Source organism: Panulirus ornatus, chromosome 30 (genome assembly GCF_036320965.1).
Source record: "Panulirus ornatus isolate Po-2019 chromosome 30, ASM3632096v1, whole genome shotgun sequence".
Lineage (NCBI taxonomy): Eukaryota > Metazoa > Arthropoda > Malacostraca > Decapoda > Palinuridae > Panulirus > Panulirus ornatus.
Genome location: NC_092253.1, coordinates 19,887,676 through 19,915,402, shown reverse-complemented (window position 1 = coordinate 19,915,402; position 27,727 = coordinate 19,887,676). Strand labels below are relative to the sequence as shown.

General features: G+C 40.9%; 1 protein-coding gene across 5 annotated transcripts in view; it reads left to right on the top strand.

Moving 5' to 3' along the window:
• LOC139758446 (pyruvate dehydrogenase phosphatase regulatory subunit, mitochondrial-like) overlaps positions 1-27,727 on the top strand; it is a 186,391-nt gene that overhangs the window by 82,450 nt on the left and 76,214 nt on the right. For all 5 annotated transcript variants that reach the window (XM_071679877.1, XM_071679878.1, XM_071679874.1 and 2 more), the window contains exons 12-13: positions 2,175-2,329; positions 4,983-5,122. In XM_071679877.1, the coding sequence (XP_071535978.1) occupies positions 2,175-2,329; positions 4,983-5,122 (295 nt within the window). The remainder of the gene's footprint in view (positions 1-2,174; positions 2,330-4,982; positions 5,123-27,727) is intronic.

Sequence of the window (27,727 nt, the reverse complement as noted above, 5' to 3'; positions counted from 1 at the left end):
TAAATGAAATCGACATTCTTAATGAGTACAACAGTTCTTACAATGGGATTCAAATGAGCTTTAACAAAGAGCAGGGCACCACCACCTCCTTTGTTTCCCATATCCCTATTAAATTGGGTGTAACTTGGAATTGAGTATTCGATAAGGAAATCTCTTGCTTATATCTAACCAAGCTTCAGTAATGGCAATGGTATCACAATTTCATTCTAATGCTGTTTCACTAACTCAGAAACTTTATTTCATATACTCTGAGCATTAACATAAGATATTATTAGATGAAACTGAGATCTATTGGAAAAGGTACTTATGGATAGAGTGTATTCAGTTAAGGAGAGTAACAGATTATGCATGAAAAGATTGAGGTTAAGATAGATGGGCAGAGAGGAATAGGATATTTATGAGAGTGATTAGTTTATAGAGATTATTTATGAGAGTGATAAGTTTATAGAGATGTGGGAGACAGAGTATGAGAAAATTCAGTAAATTTTTCAGTTACATATCAAGGATGTAAGGCATGTGTATGAGTAGGAAGAGAGGAAATGATTGGTTCTCAGTGAATGCCGGTTTGCAGCAGGGGTGCGTGATGTCTCCATGGTTGTTTAATTTGTTTATGGATGGGGTTGTTAGGGAGGTGAATGCAAGAGTTTTGGAGAGAGGGGCAAGTATGCAGTCTGTTGTGGATGAGAGGGCTTGGAAAGTGAGTCAGTTATTGTTCGCTGATGATACAGCGTTGGTGGCTGATTTGGGTGAGAAGCTGGTGACTGAGTTTGGTAAAGTGTGTGAAAGAAGAAAGTGGAGAGTGAATGTGAATAAGAACAAGATTATTTGGTACAGTAGGGTTGAGGGACAAGTCAATTGGGAGGTAAGTTTGAATGGAGAAAAACTGGAGGAAGTGAAGTGTTTTAGATATCTGAGAGTGGATTTGGCAGCGGATGAAGCCATGGAAGCGGAAGTGAGTCACAGGGTGGGGGAGGGGGTGAAAGTTCTAGGAGCATTGAAAAATGTGTGGGAGGCAAGAACATTATCTCAGGAAGCAAAAATGGGTATGTTTGAAGGAATAGTGGTTCCAACAATGTTATATGGTTGCGAGGCATGTGCTGTAGATAGAGTTGTGCAGAGGAGGGTGGATGTGTCGGAAATGAGATGTTTGAGGACAGTATGTGGTGTGAGGTGGTTTGATCAAGTAAGTAATGAAAGAGTAAGAGAGATGTGTGGTAATAAAAAGAGTGTGGTTGAGAGAGCAGAAGAGGGTGTTTTGAAATTGTTTGGTCACATGGGGAGAATGAGGGAGGAAAGATTGACTAAGAGGATATATGTTTCACAGGTGGAGGGAACGAGAAGTGGGAGACCAAATTGGAAGTGGAAGGATGGAGTGAAAAAGATTTTGAGCGATCAAGGCCTGAACATGCAGGAGGGTGAAAGAAGTGCAAGGAATAGAGTGAATTGGAACGTTGTGGTATACTGGGGTGGATGTGCTGTCACTGGATTGAACCCAACACACATTTTTAATCTTATTGGTTCCTTTTCAGGCACTATGAAATTCTGTATCCTGGTCAGTGTGAATTTAGGTTAGCAAGGAACGATGTTCCCCTATCTATAGTGAACAGGCATGTGAAGTAAGCGTCTGGGGTAAACCATGGAAAGTTTTGTGGAGCCTGGATGTGGAAAGGGAGCTGTAGTTTCAGTGCATTATACATGACAGCTAGAGACTGAATGTGAACGAATGTGGCCTTTGTAGTCTTTTCGTACCACTACTTCACGCGCATGTGGGGGAGGGGGTTTTTATTTCATGTGTAGCGGGGTGGTGATGGGAATGAATAAAGGCAGCAAGTATGAAGTATGTACACGTGTATATATGTATATGTCTGTGTATGTATGTATATGTATACATTGAGATGTATAGGTATGTATACTTGCGTGTGTGGACGTGTATGTATGTACATGTGTATGTCGGTGGGTTGGGCCATTTATTTTGTCTGTTTCCTTGCGCTACCTCGCTGACGCGGGAGATGGCGACAAAGTATAATGAATATGAATGAATGAATAAAGAAATGTCATTTCAGATGCAGATATAGAATTGTACTTGCCAGACTGTGTTAGACATGATACTGAAATTTCCTTAAAGAAAAGCAGAACCCAACACACATGTTTAATCTTATTGGTTCCTTTCTCAGGCACTATGAAATTCTGTATCCTGGTCAGTGTGAATATAGGTTAGCAAGGAAGTTACGATGTTCCCCTATCTATAGTGAACAGGAAGCTCGAGGTGCTGTCTTTGGAACTCGAATGGGTTTTGAACGACCGTTATATTTTGACATCACTCATAAAAGTAAGCTGTTCAATGTTTATTGTGACTCAGTGTTCTTTATCAAGGAATTTCAGTTTCTTGTCATGTTAGGATAATCTAAAGAACACCTTTTCCACATATATGAACAGTATAGTGGACTTTCACAAGGATTTCCATTAAGAAGCTGAATTCAGTGAAGCAGGAACACTTAGCAGACACATTAGGAGGTAGAAGTAGCTGACAGGAACTTTAGATGGGAGCTTCTGGAAACACTGCATTAGAGTAGCCCTCTGTCAGTGGCCCGTTAAAGATGAGGCACTAAAGTATAAGAAGTGGCACTGGAGTTCACCAGTTATGGGAACTCTTTTGCCAAGGCCATCCCTTTAAGGGAGTTCCCAGAGGGAATGGACATCAGAAATATAGATAGATAGATAGATTGATAGATAGATATACAGTATCTGCAAAAAACATTGTCTGCCCCCTTATATTTTCAGAGGTGATACATGGTTAAGATTTATTGTAGGCACAAGCATATGACACTCTCAGGGTGAAATCATCGTACATCTGTCCATTGAGAGCCTCCATCAGTATGCCTCAGATGATCTGGAGGGAATGATGTTTTTTCTTTAACTCTTTTGGGGTGCAGTATTTTTTCCACTTGTTGTTTAAGGTAATTGAAGTAAACCCAAATACTTGTGTGGGAGCAAGAAAATGAGTACACATGAGATTTCTAGGTGCTCAGAACACACAATCAGGTAGCTGCCACATGCAACACCTCATACCAGTGCCTCATCTCATTTAGGAAATCACGACCATGTGGACCCAAGATTTGGACTTAGATACTTATGAAACCTTACTAATTCCATGCCCAGACATCTACAGATGTCAATAAAGGCAAGAGGAGAGATGAAAAATGAATAAGATGTAAATGTGACATCATTTTGGAAAATGTATGGGGAAGCAAACAAGGTTTTCTGCAGACATTGTAGCTATTGCTGTACTTACTGGTTAAGAATTATGATCTGCTGAAATGATTCTTTAATTCATAAGAGGATTGGTTAGCCATTTTAAAGAAAGGAATTTCTAGTGGAACTGAAGAACAAAAAGTTTTATATAAAAGAATAAAGATGATCTGTCGATGAGAAGTATCTCTAGGGCAAATTCTCCATGAATCTCGAAGTCCTCTGTGTTTTGAATATTTTTGGTGGTTGACAGTAAACTGTAGATATATGTTCTAATTATCTGTCTTGCTTGACTAAAACCTTCAGTTACATGAACCTTAACATGTTATACTGAAAAGCAAAAGTACAAAGCAGTAAGCCTAATAACATATCCAATGAAAATATTTACAAGAGTTAAAGGAGCACTGGCAAAGGATTTGTAATTGAAGGCCAGCACAGATTTGTACCAGGTGAAAATATGTAGACATAGTCTTTAGTTTGCAAGACGACATATGAAACTTGAATGAGTGGGAAAACAATAGACACTGTCACAGAAGATTTTGCAATAGCATTAAACTATGTAGTATTACAAAAGAATGTGGCAATGTATAACATGAGAGAATAAGTGGGGAATGAATTAATGAGCTTTTAACCAACAAAAAGTTATGAGTAGTTGCAAGTGTAACCATGTCTGATGAAGATGTACTTTTGGGTGTCCTGCAAGAAGTGATAATAGCTTCATTACTCTTTGTGATCATGATGATATCATTGAACTAATGATGATGGATGTTGAATGAAGGTCTTGCCAAAGGTTCCTCCACACCTGTAGTAGGACAGTCAATAATTATTTATTCTCTAAGTAGCCCTTTAACAGAACCTTTCTTCATCACTGTTTGTCATTTTCACAATGGTACAGTACTTCACAGAATGAAACCTGTAAAGGGTAGATGTACAGAACGGTATTGTATAGGATGAACACATATACACACAACAGGAATGCTTAATAGTTTTTCATGGTATAGTACAGTTTATGGCAGAGCTCTTTTTGCAATACAGTAAAGGTACACAATATACTTCACAACAGCAGGATGTTAGTCACAGTACAATGTAAGTTGTTAATAGAATATTGTCTGTAACTCTACAAAAAGTAACCACATGTGAATAGCATCCAAACACAGTGAGATACATAGCTGAACTGAAGAGACTCCTTTGCACCAGCCTGTCAGTGATTGGTGGTAGTAAGTAATCAGTACCACTGATATACATTCTGTATATCAAACATTACCTGATATTAATAGCAATGGTCAGTATTTCCCTCGCAGCTGTGCAATATTATCAAACAATCCCCAACTGATCAACAAAAATCTATACAATCTTCAGTAGATGCTATCATTATTCAGATGGGATCACTGTTTGGGAGTATCTTTTTAAAGAAGTTATGCTCTGTTTATTATGTTTTCTGACCGGGGTGTAGAAATGACAGTATGGTCTTTGGTAGCCAGTGCTTAATCTCCTTTTTGTGGATTTGTGGTTACTGACCCCATTACCAAAAAATGATGATTCATATTATGTGTATTTAAACTTAGGCATATGTGTTATGCTGCAAGCTGTATACACTTCATCCATCCTGTGTAAATGAGGAAATAAAGAGTGATTGAATATAGATGATTAACTTTATGTTGACCCTCATACTTCAGAAGCAGAAAGTGGTTACCTGTAAAATGGTTGTCTTAAAAATGGCCATAAATTTTCAGGAAATGATCCTCCAGCACAGATGCCTGAAGGAACCTTCAGGAAACCATCTTTCATAGATTGTATTCGTGAAGAATATCAGGCATGCAGAGAAGGTGTGGGTGTCATAGACCTTTCATCCTTTACAAAAATTGAAGTTACGGTAAGCTTTGAATTATGGTCTTGATTGTATGTCATTAGCATACTCTTATCATATCATATCAATTTTATCATTGGGTGCCTGAATTCATGACCATTTGTGTACATACAGATTATGCATGTACAGAAGAAGTCTGATCATCCAACATCGAGTTATTTGATCACTTCAGTTATCCATCAGGATTCTTCCAAATCAGATAACTACCAATTATCTGTCAAATGCTTCTGTACAAATAATTTCTTGAATAATTGGAGGGGAAATAATGTAGGTTGTACTTGGTAAGCAGCCACTGACTTGGGAGGTATATTACTGGTAGTCACCACCTGGGGATTGGGTGGGTTAGTGATGGCTGCTTATTGAGCCAACACTTCACTGGTTGTCGAGTTGCATTCGTCTGGCCCAGGTTGCTGTCTTTTCCTTCTGCCTCACCCACACATGGACTGCTGGCATTCTCTACACAAACATACAATCTCTCCTTGTTGCACTTAACAATTGACAACACTTAACTCATACAGCTCATTCTTCGTAACTAGATTTTCTTGCAGTGAGAACTATGCACTAGCCCTGCATTTTGGCAAAACTTTAGAAGCAATAGGTATAAGTAGAAGGTAGGAATGTTAGACAGGAACATTAGGCAGAAACATTAGGTAGAAGTAGTTGGTAAGAGAAGTAGCCGGGAGCATTAGGTAGAATTATTAGGTTGGAACATAAGGCAAAAACATTGGGTAGATACGTTAGGTAGAAGCAGGTGGTAGGAACGTTAGGTAGGAGACTCTGAAAACACTTCACTAGAGTTGCCTTCAGCTAGTGGCCAGTTAAGAGTGAGGCACTGAAGGCTAAGAAGCGGTACTGGAATTCAACACTTGTGGAGACTTTTGTTGTGGCCATCTCCTTGAGGGAGTTCCCAAAGGGAAAGGGTGTTAGAGATGTAGATAGATAGAAATATTAAATGGTGCCATTATTTGGGGTTTTTATTCTTACAGGGATTGAATGGTGCCATTGTTTGGGATTTTCATTTGTACAAGGAAGAATTAAATGCTACCATTGTTTGCATTTTAGGTGAAATGAATCACAGAGCAACAAGAGTTTACTGTATTGTTGTTATTAATATTGTTATGAATATTTTTCATACTTGATCGGCTTTTCTCACATTAGTCAGGTAAATCCAGGAACAGACAAAGAAAGGCCACAACCGCTCACACCCATTCTCTACCTGTTATGTGAAATGCACCAAAACCACAGCTCATTATCCACAACCAGACCCCTACAGAACTTTCCATGGTTTAATTTTCCCCAGACACTTCACATGCCGTGGTTCAGTCCATTGACAGCATGTTGACCCCGGTATACCACAGTGTTCCAATTTGCTCTTTTCCTTACACACCTCTCACCCTCCTGTATTTTCAGGCCCCAATTACTCAAAATCTTTTTCACTCCATCCTTCCACCTCCAGCTTGGTCTCCTGCTTCTCCTTGTTCTCTCTACCTCTGACACATATATTATTATTATTATTGTTATTATTATTATTATTATTATTATTATTATTATTATTATTATTATTTTTTTTTTTTTTTTTTTTTTTTTTTTTTTTTTTTTGCGCTGTCTCCCGCGTTTGCGAGGTAGCGCAAGGAAACAGACGAAAGAAATGGCCCAACCCACCCCCATACACATGTATATACATACGTCCACACACGCAAATATACATACCTACACAGCTTTCCATGGTTTACCCCAGACGCTTCACATGCCCTGATTCAGTCCACTGACAGCATGTCAACCCCGGTATACCACATCGATCCAATTCACTCTATTCCTTGCCCTCCTTTCACCCTCCTGCATGTTCAGGCCCCGATCACACAAAATCTTTTTCACTCCATCTTTCCACCTCCAATTTGGTCTCCCACTTCTCGTTCCCTCCACCTCCGACACATATATCCTCTTGGTCACTCTTTCCTCACTCATTCTCTCCATGTGCCCAAACCATTTCAAAACACCCTCTTCTGCTCTCTCAACCACGCTCTTTTTATTTCCACACATCTCTCTTACCCTTACGTGACTTACTCGATCAAACCACCTCACACCACACATTGTCCTCAAACATCTCATTTCCAGCACATCCATCCTCCTGCGCACAACTCTATCCATAGCCCACGCCTCGCAACCATACAACATTGTTGGAACCACTATTCCTTCAAACATACCCATTTTCGCTTTCCGAGAAAATGTTCTCGACTTCCACACATTCTTCAAGGCTCCCAGGATTTTCACCCCCTCCCCCACCATATGATCCACTTCCGCTTCCATGGTTCCATCCGCTGCCAGATCCACTCCCAGATATCTAAAACACTTTACTTCCTCCAGTTTTTCTCCATTCAAACTTACCTCCCAATTGACTTGACCCTCAACCCTGCTGTACCTAATAACCTTGCTCTTATTCACATGTACTCTTAACTTTCTTCTTTCACACACTTTACCAAACTCAGTCACCAGCTTCTGCAGTTTCTCACATGAATCAGCCACCAGTGCTGTATCATCAGCGAACAACAACTGACTCACTTCCCAAGCTCTCTCATCCCCAACAGACTTCATACTTGCCCCTCTTTCCAAAACTCTTGCATTTACCTCCCTAACAACCCCATCCATAAACAAATTAAACAACCATGGAGACATCGCACACCCCTGCCGCAAACCTACATTCACTGAGAACCAATCACTTTCCTCTCTTCCTATACGTACACATACCTTACATCCTCGATAAAAACTTTTCACTGCTTCTAATAACTTGCCTCCCACACCATATATTCTTAATACCTTCCACAGAGCATCTCCATCAACTCTATCATATGCCTTCTCCAGATCCATAAATGCTACATACAAATCCATTTGCTTTTCTAAGTATTTCTCACATACATTCTTCAAAGCAAACACCTGACCCACACATCCTCTACCACTTCTGAAACCACACTGCTCTTCCCCAATCTGATGCTCTGTACATGCCTTCACCCTCTCAATCAATACCCTCCCATATAATTTACCAGGAATACTCAACAAACTTATACCTCTGTAATTTGAGCACTCACTCTTATCCCCTTTGCCTTTGTACAATGGCACTATGCACGCATTCCGCCAATCCTCAGGCACCTCACCATGAGTCATACAAACATTGAATAACCTTACCAACCAGTCAGTAATACAGTCACCCCCTTTTTTAATAAATTCCACTGCAATACCATCCAAACCTGCTGCCTTGCCGGCTTTCATCTTCCGCAAAGCTTTTACTACCTCTTTTCTGTTTACCAAATCATTTTCCCTAACCCTCTCACTCTGCACACCACCTCAACCAAAACACCCTATATCTGCCACTCTATCATCAAACACATTCAACAAACCTTCAAAATACTCATTCCATCTCCTTCTCACATCACCACTACTTGTTTTCACCTTCCCATTTGCGCCCTTCACTGAAGTTCCCATTTGCTCCCTTGTCTTACGCACTTTATTTACCTCCTTCCAGAACATCTTTTTATTCTCCCTAAAATTTAATGATACTCTCTCACCCCAACTCTCATTTGCCCTTTTTTTCACCTCTTGCACCTTTCTCTTGACCTCCTGTCTCTTTCTTTTATACATCTCCCACTCAATTGCATTTTTTCCCTGCAAAAATCGTCCAAATGCCTCTCTCTTCTCTTTCACTAATAATCTTACTTCTTCATCCCACCACTCACTACCCTTTCTAATCAACCCACCTCCCACTCTTCTCATGCCACAAGCATCTTTTGTGCAATCCATCACTGATTCCCTAAATACATCCCATTCCTCCCCCACTCCCCTTACTTCCATTGTTCTCACCTTTTTCCATTCTATACTCAGTCACTCCTGGTACTTCCTCACACAAGTCTCCTTCCCAAGCTCACTTACTCTCACCACCCTCTTCACCCCAACATTCACTCTTCTTTTCTGAAAACCCATACAAATCTTCACCTTAGCCTCCACAAGATAATGATCAGACATCCCTCCAGTTGCACCTCTCAGCACATTAACATCCAAAAGTCTCTCTTTCGCGCGCCTGTCAATTAACACGTAATCCAATAACGCTCTCTGGCCATCTCTCCTACTTACATACGTATACTTATGTATATCTCGCTTTTTAAAGCAGGTATTCCCAATCATCAGTCCTTTTTCAGCACATAAATCTAAAAGCTCTTCACCATTTCCATTTACAACACTGAACACCCCATGTATACCAATTATTCCCTCAACTGCCACATTACTCACCTTTGCATTCAAATCACCCATCACTATAACCCGGTCTCATGCATCAAAACCACTAACACACTCATTCAGCTGCTCCCAAAACACTTGCCACTCATGATCTTTCTTCTCATGCCCAGGTGCATATGCACCAATAATCACCCATCTCTCTCCATCAACTTTCAGTTTTACCCATATTAATCGAGAATTTACTTTCTTACATTCTGTCACATACTCCCACAACTCCTGTTTCAGGAGTACTGCTACTCCTTCCCTTGCTCTTGTCCTGTCACTAACCCCTGACTTTACTCCCAAGACATTCCCAAACCACTCTTCCCCTTTACCCTTGAGCTTCGTTTCACTCAGAGCCAAAACATCCAGGTTCCTTTCCTCAAACATACTACCTATCTCTCCTTTTTTCACATCTTGGTTACATCCACACACATTTAGACACCCCAGTCTGACCCTTCGAGGAGGATGAGCACTCCCCGCGTGACTCCTTCTTCTGTTTCCCATTTTAGAAAGTTAAAAAATACAAGGAGGGGAGGATTTCTGGCCCCCCGCTCCCATCCCCTCTAGTCGCCTTCTACGACACGCGAGGAATGCGTGGGAAGTATTCTTTCACCCCTATCCCCAGGGATAATATATATATATATACATATATATATATACATACACACCCATACGCACATATACACACACACACACATATACATATATATACACATGAAAAATGTAAGAAACAATTTAGAAAACTGAAACTTCTAGCTTGAAATAAAAAAATGAATGTCACATAATGGTTCAACCTCTGGCTATGGAAAAGGGAAATGTATAATTTATTTACACAAACGTCAATAGCAGTTCTCATCAGTTTAACCACTGTATCAATAAGCTTCAATGTCTAAGCTACATTTTTTCCAATTTCACTATTTTCTTGTCAAAGCACCATGTATGAAAACTATCACTCCAGTAACACAACTATAAGCATTTACTTCCCCTTTAAAAAAGTTCTGGGGAAGTCTGTCTCGATACACTGCGGGACACTCTACCACCTGGCGAGGTTTGTGTTATTATTATTATTATTATTATTATTATTATTATTATTATTATTATTATTATTGTTATTATTATTATTATTATTAAAATTACTTTTGTTTTGTTATTTCTTTTTGAACTTGATTGTTGTTTCCCCACATTAGCGAAGTAGCACCAGGAGCAGATGAAGAAAGGCCATATTCGCTCACATCTATTCCCTAGCTGTAATGCGCAATGTACTGAAACCATAGCCCTCTATCCTCGACCAGACCTCACAGGCCTTTCCATGGTTTCCCTCAGGTGCGTCACATGCCTTGGTCCAGGCTCAGTCCATGAACAGCATTTTGTACCAGTATACCACATTATTTCAATTCACTTTATCCTGTGCATAACTTTCACCCTCCTACATGTTCAGGCCCCTATCACTCAAAATGTTTTCCACTACATCCTACCATGTCTTCCCGTTCCTTGCCCCAACGATTCTAACACATATATCCTCTTTGTCATTCTCTCTGTATGGCCAAACCATTTTAGCACATCCTTTTCAGCCTTCTCAACCACACTCTGTTTATTCCCATTAGCCTCTCATACCCTTTTATTTTTTACTTGATCAAACCACTTCACACTGCATATTATCTTCTGTCATTGCATTTCCAACACATGCACCCTCCACCACCCATCCTCATCAACAGCCCATGCCTTGCATCCATACAACATTGTTAGGACAACTAAACCTTCAAACTCACCCATATTTGCCCTCCCAGATAATGACCTATCTTTCTACACATTCTTCAATGGTCTCAGAACTTTTGTACTTTCATTCACCATGTGACTAATTTCCACTTCCATGTTTCCATTTACTGCCATATCCACTTCTAGGTATCTAAAACACTTCACTTGCTCCAGCTTTTCTCCATGTAAACTCACATTCCAATTTACATGTCCCTCAACCTTGCTAAACCTAATAAGCTTGCTTTTATTCACATATACTTTCAACTTCCTCCTTTCACTTACTCTTCTAAACTCAGTCTAACTTTTGCAGTTTGCCATCTGAATCTGCTACCGGTGCTGTGTCATCAGTAAACAACACCTGACACTTCCCAAGACCCCCTTCATCCCCAGCAGACTACAAACTCATCCCTTTCTCTAAGATTTTTGCTATTACCTCCCTCACTACCCGATCCAGTAACAAGTAAAGCAGCCATGGTGATATCACACACCCTTGCCACAAACCAACCTTCACTTGGAACTACTTACTTTTCTCTTCCTACTCATGTACATGCCTTACGCCCTTAAGAAAAGTGTTCACTGCTTCTAGTAGCTCTCCTCTGACACCATATATTCTGAAGACCTTCCACAAGGCATCTCCATCATCTCTATCCTATGCATCCTCCAAATCCATAAATGCCATTTACAAATCCTTTCTCACACACATGCTTTAAAACAAACACCTGATCCACACATCCTCTATCACTTTTAAAACCACATTGTTTCTCCCAAGTCTAACGCTTTGTTCATGCCTTCACCCTCTCAATCTCTTCTCTCCCGTACAACTTACCATGTACACTCACCAAACTTATGCCTCTGTAATTTGAGCACTAGCCTTTGTCCCCCTTGCTGTAATAAAGTGGCACCATATGCATTCTGCTAATCCTTAGGCACCTCACTATGATCCATACATACATGAAAAATCCTTGATAACCAGTTATCAACACAGTCACCTCCATTTTTAGGAAATTCATCTGTATTACCATCCACTCTAGCTGCCTTGCCACATTTCATCATACGCATGCTTTCACTACCTCTTTATTCTTTACCAAACTGTTTTCCATGATTCTCACACTTTGCACACCACCCCAACCAAAGCTTCCTCCATCTGCCACCCTTTTTAAGCTACATGCATCTTTCACATATACCAAGAGTGTATGCCCATTCTTCATCCACTCCTCCCTTAGCTTCATTTTCTTTTTATTTCCATTTTACACTAAATTTCTCTTGGTATGTTTTCACATAAGTCTTCTCTAAGTTCTCTTCCTTCTTATCTATTCTCTTCTCAGAAAAACTACAAGTCTTTACCTTTGCATCCACAACTTAATGAACAGATATCCGACCATCTACACCTCTTATCCACTTCCAAAAATCTTAATCTTGGAATACTTATCAATTAGTATGTAATCCAGTAATGCTTACGGACCATCTATCCTACTCTCTTTTTAAACCAGATATCCTGTCACCAATTGTTCACCATTCCCATCCATCCTCCTTCACACAGCCTTATCTATAGCTTATGCCTCACATCAATACAATGTTGTTGGAACAATTATACCTTCAAACATACCTATTTTTGCCCTTCCAGATAATGTTCTATCTTTCCACACATTCTTCAGTGCTCTCAGAACCTTTGCCACCTTGCTCACTCTGTGACTCATTTCTGTTTCCATGGTTCTGTTCATTGCCATGTCCAGTCCCAGATATCTAAAACACTCCATTATCTATATATCCTTCTCTATGTCTGACATCTGTTCCCTTTGGGAACTCCCTCAAAGGGTTGGCCAAGGCAAAAGAGTTTCCATGACTGGTGAATTCCAGTGCTGGTTTTTAGCCATTAGTGCCTCCCCCTCATCATGCCACTGACAAAGGGAAACTCTAGCACAGTTTTCAGAGGCTCCTTCTTAATGTTCTTACCTACTACTTCTTCCTACTGTTCCAACCTATTACTTTTACTTAATGCTCCCACCCAATGTTCATACTTACCACATCTACTACTACTACTACCTAATGCTCCTGTCTTCTGTTCCTACCTACTACTTCTGTCTATTGCTCCTACTGTTGTGCCAAAAGTCAGGGCAAGTGCGTAGCACTCACTGCAGGAAACACTTAGAGTTATGCAGGATGAGTTGTGTAAGTTGAGTGTTGTCAAGTGTTATGTGTGACATGGAGAGATTGCATATTTGTGGGCAGAATACCAGCAGTCCACATGTGGGTGTGGCACAAAAACAGACATCCACGTGGGTCAGAGGAGTGTAACTTGACAAGCATTGAAAAGCTGGCTCTCAATGCAGCTGTCACTATCCCTTCTGATACCCAGATAGGTAGTACCTACCAACCACCTACCTACCAATGCATTTCACTTCCTCCAAGTTCTCTCCATTCAAACTCACACCCCCAGCTAACGTGTCCCTCATTCCTGCTAAACCTAATACCTTTGCTTTCATTCACATTTATTCTCAACTTCCTTTCAAACACTCAGACTCATTCACCAACTTCTGCAGTTTCTCACTCAGATCTGCCACCAGTGCTCAGCAAACAACTGACACTTCCCATACCCTCTCATCCCTCTCTGATTGCATACTCAGCCATTTCCCCAAGACTCTAGTGTTTACCTCCCTCACCATCCCATTCATAAACAGATTGAACAACCATGGTGACATCACACAACCCTGCCACAAACCAACTTATACATGGAACCATTCACTCTCAGCTCTTCGTATTTGTTCTCATGCCTTACACCCTTAATAAAAACTCACTGCTTCGAGCAGCATTCATCCCACAGTGTATAAACTTTAGATGTTCCAAAAGTCATCTCTATCAACCTTATCATATGCTTCCTCCAGATCCATAAATACTATATATGATTCCATTTGTTTCTCTAAGTATTTCTCACCCGTTCTTTAAGGCAAACACCAGATCCACACATCCCCTACCACTTCTGAAACCACACTGCTACTCCCAGATCTGGTACTTCAAACGTATCTTCTTTTTTTCAATCACTGCCCTCCCATACAACTTACTAGGTACACTCAAACTTATACCTCCTTAGTCTGAACAATCACTTTTATTCCCCTTGCCTTTAAAAAATGGTACTATACATGCATTCTGCCAATCCTCAGGCACCTCACCATGACCCATACATACAATGAAAATCCTTATCAACCAGTCAATAACACAGTCACCCCCTTCGTTAATAATTCACCTGCAAAACTATCCACACCAGCCACCTTGCCACATGTCATTGCATGTAAGGCTTTCACCACCTCCTCTCTTCACCAATCCATTTTCCATAACTATTTCACTTTGCATACCACTTTCTCTCCTCATCTCATCATGACTTGTTACCACTTCCCCTTTTACCCCTACACCAGTGTTCCCATGTGCTCTCTTGCTTTCCACACATTATTAAACTCCTTCAAAAGCATCTTGTTCTCCCTAAAGTTTATTGATACGTATTCTCCCCAACTCTTATTTGCCCTCTTTTTCAACCCTTGCCCCATCTTCTTAACCTGCTGCCACTTTCTTTCATACATCTAATCATTTGCACTCCTTCCCTTAAGTACTGCCCAAACACCTCTCCTTTCTCTTTCAATTGCAAGTTTACTTCTTCACCTCACCACTCACTACCTATTATATTCTGCTCACCTGCCAGCTTTCATTTGCCACAAGCATCTCTCACATATGCCAGCACTGCTTTCCTAAATAGTACCTCCCATTTCATACCCTTTCCCTTTGCTTCATTCACTCTCACCTTTTGCATTTCTGCTCTCAATCTTTCCAAATATTTCTTCACACAAGCCTCTTTTCCAAGCTCACTCACTCTCATCACCATTCTTACCAACATTGTTTCTTCTTTTCCAAAAACCTCCACAAATCTTCATCCTCACCTCCACAATATAGTATACGGTAGTGATCAGACATCCCACCAACTGATCCTTTCAGCATATTTACATCCAAAAGTCTCTCTTTAACATGCATATCAATTAGTATGTTATCCAGTAATGCCTGCTGATCATCTCTTATATCCATATACGTATACTTGTGTATGTCCACATTTTTAAACCAGTTATTCTCAATCGCCTGTCCTTTTTCAGCATACAGTTCTATAAGATGGTCACCATTTCCAGTCATGATACTGAATACCCCAAACCCCTAATTATACCCTCAGCTTCTGCAATACTCACCTTCACTTTCATAATCACCCATTACTAACACTTGGTCTCTTACATTAAGACTGCTGATACACTCACTCACCTGCTCCAAAAACACTTTCCTCTCATAATTTTTCTTCTCATGCTCAGGTGTGTATGTACTAATAATTGCCCGTTTCCCATCACCCACTTCCATTTTTACCCACATCAGTCTAGAATTCACTTCCATCCATTCTTTCACATACTCCTACAACTCCTGCTTTAGGGGTAGTGGCACTCCTTCCTTAGGTCTTGTCCTCTCACCAACCCCAGATTTACTCCAAAGACACTTCCAAACCATTCTTACCTTTTCCCCTTGGGTTTTGTTTCAGTCAGAGCCAGAAAATCCAGGTTTCTCTCCTCAAACATACTATCTGTTTTCATCTTAGTTACATCCACACATTTAGACACCCCCACCTGAGCCTTCAAGGAGGATGACCAATCCCTAGGTGGCTCTTTCTTATGTTATGTCTTTTAGAAATTAAAATACAAAAAGGGGGGTTTCCAGGGATTATTATTATCAATAATAATCGAGGATGTAAGGCATGTGTACGTGTAGGAAGAGAGGAAAGTGATTGGTTCTCAGTGAATGTAGGTTTGCGGCAGGGGTGTGTGATGTCTCCATGGTTGTTTAATTTGTTTATGGATGGGGTTGTAAGGGAGGTAAATGCAAGAGTTTTGGAAAGAGGGGCAAGTATGAAGTCTGTTGGGGATGAGAGAGCTTGGGAAGTGAGTCAGTTGTTGTTCGCTGATGATACAGCGCTGGTGGCTGATTCATGTGAGAAACTGCAGAAGCTGGTGACTGAGTTTGGTAAAGTGTGTGGAAGAAGAAAGTTGAGAGTAAATGTGAATAAGAGCAAGGTTATTAGGTACAGTAGGGGTGAGGGTCAAGTCAATTGGGAGGTGAGTTTGAATGGAGAAAAACTGGAGGAAGTGAAGTGTTTTAGATATCTGGGAGTGGATCTGTCAGCGGATGGAACCATGGAAGCGGAAGTGGATCATAGGGTGGGGGAGGGGGCGAAAATTTTGGGAGCCTTGAAAAATGTGTGGAAGTCGAGAACATTATCTCGGAAAGCAAAAATGGGTATGTTTGAGGGAATAGTGGTTCCAACAATGTTGTATGGTTGCGAGGCGTGGGCTATGGATAGAGATGTGCGCAGGAGGATGGATGTGCTGGAAATGAGATGTTTGAGGACAATGTGTGGTGTGAGGTGGTTTGATCGAGTAAGTAACGTAAGGGTAAGAGAGATGTGTGGAAGTAAAAAGAGCGTGGTTGAGAGAGCAGAAGAGGGTGTTTTGAAATGGTTTGGGCACATGGAGAGAATGAGTGAGGAGAGATTGACCAAGAGGATATATGTGTCGGAGGTGGAGGGAACGAGGAGAAGAGGGAGACCAAATTGGAGGTGGAAAGATGGAGTGAAAAAGATTTTGTGTGATCGGGGCCTGAACATGCAGGAGGGTGAAAGGAGGGCAAGAAATAGAGTGAATTGGAGTCATGTGGTATACAGGGGTTGACGTGCTGTCAGTGGATTGAAGCAAGGCATGTGGAGCGTCTGGGGTAAACCATGGAAAGCTGTGTAGGTATGTATATTTGCGTGTGTGGACGTGTGTATGTGCATGTGTATGGGGGGGGGGGCCATTTCTTTCGTCTGTTTCCTTGCGCTACCTCGCAAACGCGGGAGACAGCGACAAAGTATAAAAAAAAAAAAAAAAAAAAAAAAAAAAATTTATTATTATTATCATCATCATCATCGTTGGTAAATGTGAATAAGAGCAAGGTTGTTAGGTTCAGTAGGGTTAAGGGACAAGTGAATTGGAAGGTAAGTTTGAATGGAGAAAAAGTGGAGGAAGTGAAGTGTTTTAGATATCTGGGAGTGAATTTAGCAGTGGATAGAACCATGGAAGCAGAAGTGAGTCATAGGCTGGGGGAGGGGGCGAAGGTTCTGGGAGCATTGAAGAGTGTGTGGAAGGTGAGAATGCTATCTCAGAGAGCAAATGAGAGTATCTTTGAAGGAATGGTGGTTCCAACAATGTTGTATGGTTGTGAGGCATGGGCTATGGATAGAGTTGTGCAGAGGAGGGTGGATGTGTTGGAAATAAGATGTTTGAGAACAATATATGGTGTGAGGTGGTTTGATCGAGTGAGTAATGAAAGGGTAAGAGAGATGTGTGGTAATAAAAAGAGTGTGGTTGAGAGAGCAGAAGAGGGTGTATTGAAATGGTTTTGTCACATGGAGAGAATAAGTGAGGAGAGATTGACAAAGAGGATGTATGTGTCACAAGTATAGGGAAAGAGGAGAAGTGGGAGACCAAATTGGAGGTGGAAGGATGGAGTGAAAAAGATTTTGAGCAATCGGGGCCTGAACATACAGGAGGGTGAAAGGTGTGCAAGGAATATAGTGAATTGGAACGAAGTGGTATATCGGGGTGGACGTGCAGTCAATGGATTGAACCAGGGCATGTGAAGTGTCTGGAGTAAACCATGGAAAGTTTTGTGGGTTCTGGATGTGGAAAGGGAGCTGTGGTTTCAGTGCATTACACATGACAGCTATGTAATGCACATGACAGAATGTGAACGAATGTGGCCTTTGTTGTCTTTTCCTAGTGCTACCTCGAGCGCACGCGGGGGGTAGGGGGGTGCCATTTCATGTGTGGTGGGATGGCGGTGGGAATGGATGAAGTCAGCAAGTATGAATATGTACTTGTGTATATATGCATATATCTGTGTATGTATATGTATGTATATGTTGAAATATATAGGTATGTACATGTGCATGTGTGGGCGTTTATGTATATACATGTGCATGTAGGTTGGTTGGGCTATTCTTTTATCTGTTTCCTTGTGCTACCTCGCTAATGCAGGAGACAGCGACAAAGTATAGTAACAATAATAGAAAATTATTATTGGTGTTACAGTGAGATGTCTTTAGTTCAGCATGGTTGGAATCAAGCAGTTGGCAAACTAGTGACTTTTCTGAAGTATAGGTCATGAACATATCATAGGATTCTGATGTGGATAGCAAATGCTAATGGGGAAATACAAGGTAATTCTCATGATTCAATATGATAATTTGATTTACAACTCTTCAAAGGTAAGGGCTCCTTATTTAATGTATTAGATGTGTTCCTAAAAAAATGTTACTCATTAAGAAAATGTTAAATGAAGCCAGCTGATATCAATAGAATATCATCCACTATCATATTGCATAAGCACATCCATGTCAAGACTGATAGTTTTCTGTGTTTGCAAATATCATCACTGCCAGTCTTCTCAATATTGGTCCTTTTTCACTTACTTTAGCATGTTTATAATACAGTATTAAACAAGGAAATCTTCAATACCCTTCCCTAATTATTGCATCTAGTGGAGATGAGAACATGAAGACTGACATTTCTTGTTTGTTTACATTAAATTCAGATTCATGATTAGACAAACATTCTGTGAAAGCTACAACATTTGTACTGTACTTATTTGAAAAGTTGAGCCTTTTTAACATAATCTGAAAGTTGAGCCTTTTTAATCTATGTTTGCAGTTAGAAGTACCTGTTTATTAATCTCTTAACTTTTTGATCTAAGGAAAAGCAGGTGATGATTATCATTATTTATTGAACATTATCTCGGAAAGCAAAAATGGGTATGTTTGAAGGAATAGTGGTTCCAACAATGTTGTATGGTTGCGAGGCGTGGGCCATGGATAGAGTTGTGCGCAGGAGGGTGGATGTGCTGGAAATGAGATGTTTGAGGGCAATATGTGGTGTGAGATGGTTTGATCGAGTAAGCAATGTAAGGGTAAGAGAGATGTGTGGAAATAAAAAGAGCATGGTTGGGAGAGCAGAAGAGGGTGTTTTGAAATGGTGTGGGCACATGGAGAGAATGAGTGAGGAAAGATTGACCAAGAGGATATATGTGTCGGAGGTGGAGGGAACGAGGGGAAGTGGGAGACCAAATTGGAGGTGGAAAGGTGGAGTGAAAAAGATTTTGTGTGATCGGGGCCTGAACATGCAGCATGGAGGGTGAAAGGCGGGCAAGAAATAGAGTGAATTGGATTGATGTGGTAAACCAGGGTCGACGTGCTGTCAATGGATTGAATCAGGGCATGTGAAGCGTCTGGGGTAAACCATGGAAAGTTGTGTGGGGCCTGGATGTGGAAAGGGAGCTGTGGTTTCGGTGCATTATTACATGACAGCTAGAGACTGAGTGTGAACGAATGGGGCCTTTGTTGTCTTTTCCTAGGACTACCTCGCACACATGAGGGGGGAGGGGGATGTTATTTCATGTGTGGCGAGGTGGCGATGGGAATAAATAAAGGCAGACAGTATGAATTATGTACATGTGTATATATGTATATGTATATATGTATATGTCTCTGGGGATCCCTGGGGATAGGGGAGAAAGAATACTTCCCACGTATTCCCTGCGTGTCGTAGAAGGCGACTAAAAGGGAAGGGAGCGGGGGGCTGGAAATCCTCCCCTCTCGTTTTTTTTTTTTTTTTTTTTTTTTTTTTTTTTAATTTTCCAAAAGATGGAACAGAGAAGGGGGCCAGGTGAGGGTATTCCCTCAAAGGCCCAGTCCTCTGTTCTTAACGCTACCTCGCTATCGCGGGAAATGGCGAATAGTATGAAAAAAAAAAAAAAAAAAATGAAGTGTATATATATGTGTACATTGAGATGTATAGGTATGTATATTTGCGTGTGTGGACGTGTATGTATATACATGTGTATGTGGGTGGGTTGGGCCATTTCTTTCGTCTGTTTCCTTGCACTACCTCGCAAACGCGAGAGACAGCGACAAAGCAAAATAAAATAGATAAATATGGAAAATTTTGTAGAAATTTTATGCAGTGGTAGTACAGCCATATTAGAATTTCTGTACTATGATTTACAACAGAAAATCTGGCGGATGTTCATAGGGCATTGTGGATATAATGAATTACAACACATTGTCTGTGTGTATATTAATAAAATTCCAACACTTTGAATTACTATCAGATATTTGTGATAAATTTATTTGTAAGAAAAAAGGGTTGGGAAGAGTATAGAAAATCTCCCAGTTGGTAGTTTGTTAAAGCAAGTCTGGAGAGAGAGGTAAGGAACATCCTGCTGGGGTCTCCGAAAACAACAAATACCACTAAAAACCACACAGTAAGTTTCATAATAACACTGTGTTCACATGGGTATTCATATATAAGGCACCAGAAGCTGGTGGGAATTGTGCTTTTATAAAAGAACTAAATGCTACATAAAAAACTAGATACTACATGGTGCGACATGTTAAACTAGACAACAATGCACCTACCTCTGTCATAATATTTTTTTTTTTTTCAAACTATTTGCCATTTCCCGCATCAGCAAGGTAGCGTTAAGAACAGAGGACTGGGCCTCTGAGGGAACATCCTCACCTGGCCCCCTTCTCTGTTCCTTCTTTTGGAAAATTAAAAAAAAAAAACAAGAGGGGAGGATTTCCAGCCCCCCGCTCCCTCCCCTTTTAGTCGCCTTCTACGACACGCAGGGAATACTTGGGAAGTATTCTTTCTTCCCTATCCCCAGGGATAATATACTTTCACTAAAAGTTTGTTATTTCTCCCTGAGTAAGTTGGGTATATCACTTATCTTTTGGTTGTTTTATTTTTCATATATGAAGTTCTTTCCTTGCACAAAAGAGAACAGCTTGTCTCAAAAAATACCCATTCTTTCAGTGATCAGAAAGTATGGTATTGCATTATGGGGTTGGAGATCATATAATACGTTTATGAGAATACATACAGAAAAGCAATAAACTGTTAATATAAATATTAAACTGTTGGTATAAATATTAGCTAAATGGATCTTCTTCAATATTACAGTTGCATTTTAGTGACTGTATTGCAATTGTCTTGAATTTTGGTTCATAGTCTTGAATTTTGGTTCATGTCTTGAATTTCTGTTCATAGAAAGTTTGCATTTTTAACTAGGCACAAATTTTTTCTTAAACCATGAGTGTTTTCAAATTATAGATTGCTAGGATAAAGACATTTGAAATTATCATCATTTTTTTCTTGCACGTTTGTCTGTTCCTGCAGTAGTGAGGTAGTGCCAGGAACAGGCAAAGAAATAGCCTTATTTGTACATTCACTTTCCAGCTGTCATGTATGATACTCTGAAGCCAGAGCCCTTTATGCACAAATCAGGCCCCATAAACCTTTCTGTAGTTTCTCCAGACCCCTCAATATGCTCTGGTTCATCCCATTGGCAGCATGTCATCCCTTGTAAACCACACCACTCCAGTTCACTTTATCCCTTGCATGCCTTGCACCCTCCTACATGTTTAGGGCCTGAGCCTTCAAAGCATCTTTCACTCCATCTTTCTCTTAGTTTCCACCTTTTATTGGTCTTTCTGCTTCTTACATGTATATATTCTAAGTCATTTTTTCCTCGGTCATTCTTTCCACATGTCCACACCATTTCAGCACACTTTCCTACCCTGTCTCTTACATATACCTTTTACTACCACACTTCTCTCATACTATATCATTTCTTATTTGATCAACCCTCCTTTCACCACATCTTGCAGTCATACATTTCATTTCCTACACATGGACCCTTTCCTTTACATTTTTGTCTAAGACCCATGCCTTGTATCCATGCAGCATTGATGGGAATATTATCCCATTAAACATACACATCTTTGCTCTTGAGAGCATTGACCTCTCTTTCCACACATTCCTCATGTGCTCATGCCCTTTGCCCTCTCACTCACCCATATGGCTCACTTCAGCCACCATGATTCTATCTGCTGCCATATCCACTCCCAAATAACTAAAACACTCTGCTTCCTCCAAGTTCTTTCCAGTTACCCTTAGATTCCAAATAACTTGTCTCTTTTCACTGCTAATTCTGATAATCTTACTTTTTCATTGTTCCCAATTTTCTCTCACACTCTTTCCCAAACTCTGACACCAGCTTCTGCAGTTCCATTCTTAGGTCTGCCACCAACACTGACGCCTCCAAGCCCCCACCCTCCCTTGCCTCCACCTCCAGTAGACTGCATATCTGCCCCTTTCTCCAAGATCATTCCATTCACCTCCCTCACCACTTCATCCATAAACAGATTAAACAGCCATGGTGACATCACACACCCCTGCCTTAAACCAACTTTATTTTGAACCATTTATCCTCATCTCAACCCACTTGCATATATGCCATACTCTCTTGATAAAAACTCCTCACTATGTCTAATAACTTACCTTTCACACCATATATTTGTAACACAAAAATCCACAAATGTCCCACACAAATCCTTTTGTTTCTCAATCTCTTACACACAGTCTTCAAAAGAAATTCCTGTCTACACATCCTCTATCACTCCTGAAACACTTTGTCTTCCCCAGTCTAATGCTGTCAGCATGCTGCCGCCTTCTCAGTCACCACTCTCACTTACAACTTACCAGATACACTAAAAAAAAAACTTATACCCCTATAATATGAACACTCACCTTTGTTACCCTTGCCTTTATATAGTGGCACTATACAGGCATTCTGCCAATCCTCAGGTACCTCACCATGATCCATACACACACTAAAAATACTAACTAACAAATCAACTACACAGCCACTTCCTTTTTTTTTTTTTTTTACAAATTCAGCTGCAGTGCCATACACTTCAACTCCTTTGCCACATTTCATGTTATGCAAGGCTTTCACCTCCACATCTCTTTTCACCACACCATGCTGTCTCTCTAACTTTGAATACCTTCCTTACTCAGACATCTTACATCTGCCACCCTGTCAAACACATTCAGTTATCAGTATTCCTTCCTAGTACTCACTCCTGCACCTCTTCACCTCATCTTTGCCTGTTACCACTTTTGCATTTACCTCCTTCACCAGTGTTCCCCTTGTTCCCATGATTTTTCTCACACCATTAACTTTCTTCCAAAACATTTTTTTTTTGTATTCTTCCATAAGTCTCTTAACATTTGCTCACCCCAACACTCATTTGGCCTTTTTTTCAGCTCCTGCACCTTCTTCTTGACCTCCTGCTGCTTTCTCTTGTACATCTTTCACTCACTCCCACTCCTTCTTCATAAATACATCTCTTTTCTCTTTCACTTGCAGCTTAACTTTGTCATCCCTTCACAAACATTTCTCTCCTGTCTTCCACCCACCTTCTGCATAACACACACTTTTCTTGCACATGCCAGGTATTATTATTATTATTTTTTTTTTTTATTATACTTTGTCGCTGTCTCCCGCGTTTGCGAGGTAGCGCAAGGAAACAGACGAAAGAAATGGCCCAACCCACCCCCATACACATGTATATACATACACGTCCACACACGCAAATATACACACCTACACAGCTTTCCATGGTTTACCCCAGACGCTTCACATGCCTTGATTCAATCCACTGACAGCACGTCAACCCCGGTATACCACATCGCTCCAGTTCACTCTATTCCTTGCCCTCCTTTCACCCTCCTGCATGTTCAGGCCCCGATCACACAAAATCTTTTTCACTCCATCTTTCCACCTCCAATTTGGTCTCCCTCTTCTCCTCGTTCCCTCCACCTCCGACACATATATCCTCTTGGTCAATCTTTCCTCACTCATTCTCTCCATGTGCCCAAACCACTTCAAAACACCCTCTTCTGCTCTCTCAACCACGCTCTTTTTATTTCCACACATCTCTCTTACCCTTACGTTACTCACTCGATCAAACCACCTCACACCACACATTGTCCTCAAACATCTCATTTCCAGCACATCCATCCTCCTGCGCACTACTCTATCCATAGCCCACGCCTCGCAACCATACAACATTGTTGGAACCACTATTCCTTCAAACATACCCATTTTTGCTTTCCGAGATAATGTTCTCGACTTCCACACATTCTTCAAGGCCCCCAGAATTTTCGCCCCCTCTCCCACCCTATGATCCACTTCCGCTTCCATGGTTCCATCCGCTGCCAGATCCACTCCCAGATATCTAAAACACTTCACTTCCTCCAGTTTTTCTCCATTCAAACTCACCTCCCAGTTGACTTGACCCTCAACCCTACTGTACCTAATAACCTTGCTCTTATTCACATTTACTCTTAACTTTCTTCTTCCACACACTTTACCAAACTCAGTCACCAGCTTCTGCAGTTTCTCACATGAATCAGCCACCAGCGCTGTATCATCAGCGAACAACAACTGACTCACTTCCCAAGCTCTCTCATCCCCAACAGACTTCATACTTGCCCCTCTTTCCAAAACTCTTGCATTTACCTCCCTAACAACCCCATCCATAAACAAATTAAACAACCATGGAGACATCACACACCCCTGCCGCAAACCTACATTCACTGAGAACCAATCACTTTCCTCTCTTCCTACACGTACACATGCCTTACATCCTCGATAAAAACTTTTCACTGCTTCTAACAACTTTCCTCCCACACCATATATTCTTAATACCTTCCACAGAGCATCTCTATCAACTCTATCATATGCCTTCTCCAGATCCATAAATGCTACATACAAATCCATTTGCTTTTCTAAGTATTTCTCACATACATTCTTCAAAGCAAACACCTGATCCACACATCCTCTACCACTTCTGAAACCACACTGCTCTTCCCCAATCTGATGCTCTGTACATGCCTTCACCCTCTCAATCAATACCCTCCCATATACTTTACCAGGAATACTCAACAAACTTATACCTCTGTAATTTGAGCACTCACTCTTATCCCCTTTGCCTTTGTACAATGGCACTATGCACGCATTCCGCCAATCCTCAGGCACCTCACCATGAGTCATACATACATTAAATAACCTTACCAACCAGTCAACAATACAGTCACCCCCTTTTTTAATAAATTCCACTGCAATACCATCCAAACCTGCTGCCTTGCCGGCTTTCATCTTCCGCAAAGCTTTCACTACCTCTTCTCTGTTTACCAAATCATTTTCCCTAACCCTCTCACTTTGCACACCACCTCGACCAAAACACCCTATATCTGCCACTCTATCATCAAACACATTCAACAAACCTTCAAAATACTCACTCCATCTCCTTCTCACATCACCACTACTTGTTATCACCTCCCCATTTGCGCCCTTCACTGAAGTTCCCATTTGCTCCCTTGTCTTACGCACTTTATTTACCTCCTTCCAGAACATCTTTTTATTCTCCCTAAAATTTAATGATACTCTCTCACCCCAACTCTCATTTGCCCTTTTTTTCACCTCTTGCACCTTTCTCTTGACCTCCTGTCTCTTTCTTTTATACATCTCCCACTCAATTGCATTTTTTCCCTGCAAAAATCGTCCAAATGCCTCTCTCTTCTCTTTCACTAATACTCTTACTTCTTCATCCCACCACTCACTACCCTTTCTAATCAACCCACCTCCCACTCTTCTCATGCCACAATCATCTTTTGTGCAAACGATCACTGATTCCCTAAATACATCCCATTCCTCCCCCACTCCCCTTACTTCCATTGTTCTCACCTTTTTCCATTCTGTACTCAGTCTCTCCTGGTACTTCCTCACACAGGTCTCCTTCCCAAGCTCACTTACTCTCACCACCCTCTTCACCCCAACATTCACTCTTCTTTTCTGAAAACCCATACAAATCTTCACCTTTGCCTCCACAAGATAATTATTATTATTATTATTGTTATTATTATTATTTTTTTTTTTTTTATACTTTGTCGCTGTCTCCCGCGTTTGCGAGGTAGCGCAAGGAAACAGACGAAAGAAATGGCCCAACCCCCCCCCATACACATGTATATACATACGTCCACACACGCAAATATACATACCTACACAGCTTTCCATGGTTTACCCCAGACGCTTCACATGCCCTGCTTCAATCCACTGACAGCACGTCAACCCCGGTATACCACATCGCTCCAATTCACTCTATTCCTTGCCCTCCTTTCACCCTCCTGCATGTTCAGGCCCCGATCACACAAAATCTTTTTCACTCCATCTTTCCACCTCCAATTTGGTCTCCCTCTTCTCCTTGCTCCCTCCACCTCCGACACATATATCCTCTTGGTCAATCTTTCCTCACTCATCCTCTCCATGTGCCCAAACCACTTCAAAACACCCTCTTCTGCTCTCTCAACCACGCTCTTTTTATTTCCACACATCTCTCTTACCCTTACGTTACTCACTCGATCAAACCACCTCACACCACACATTGTCCTCAAACATCTCATTTCCAGCACATCCATCCTCCTGCGCACAACTCTATCCATAGCCCACGCCTCGCAACCATACAACATTGTTGGAACCACTATTCCTTCAAACATACCCATTTTTGCTTTCCGAGATAATGTTCTTGACTTCCACACATTCTTCAAGGCCCCCAGAATTTTCACCCCCTCCCCCACCCTATGATCCACTTCCGCTTCCATGGTTCCATCCGCTGACAGATCCACTCCCAGATATCTAAAACACTTCACTTCCTCCAGTTTTTCTCCATTCAAACTCACCTCCCAATTGACTTGACCCTCAACCCTAATGTACCTAATAACCTTGCTCTTATTCACATTTACTCTTAACTTTCTTCTTCCACACACTTTACCAAACTCAGTCACCAGCTTCTGCAGTTTCTCACATGAATCAGCCACCAGCGCTGTATCATCAGCGAACAACAACTGACTCACTTCCCAAGCTCTCTCATCCCCAACAGACTTCATACTTGCCCCTCTTTCCAAAACTCTTGCATTTACCTCCCTAACAACCCCATCCATAAACAAATTAAACAACCATGGAGACATCACACACCCCTGCCGCAAACCTACATTCACTGAGAACCAATCACTTTCCTCTCTTCCTACACGTACACATGCCTTACATCCTCGATAAAAACTTTTCACTGCTTCTAACAACTTTTCTCCCACAGAGTATCTCTATCAACTCTATCATATGCCTTCTCCAGATCCATAAATGCTACATACAAATCCATTATTATTATTATTATTATTATTATTATTATTATTATTATTATTATTATTTTTTGCTTTGTCGCTGTCTCCCGCATTTGTGAGGTAGCGCAAGGAAACAGAAGAAAGAAATGGCCCAACCCACCCCCATTATTATTATTATTATTATTATTAGTATTATTATCATTATTATTGTCATTATCATTATTATTATTATTATTGTTCTCACTTGTTTCTTGGTTGTTTTATTTTCATGTTGATAGGGAGAAAAATTACTTCTCCATGTATTTCCTGCATGTCATAGAAGGTGACTAAGAGTACCGGGTAGGAGTGTGGACCTGAAAACCCTCCTATTCTTGTATTTCAGTTTGAACAGAAAAGGCCAAGCAAGGAGTACTCATCCTCTGTAAAGGCTTAATGTGTTCGAATGTAAACAAGA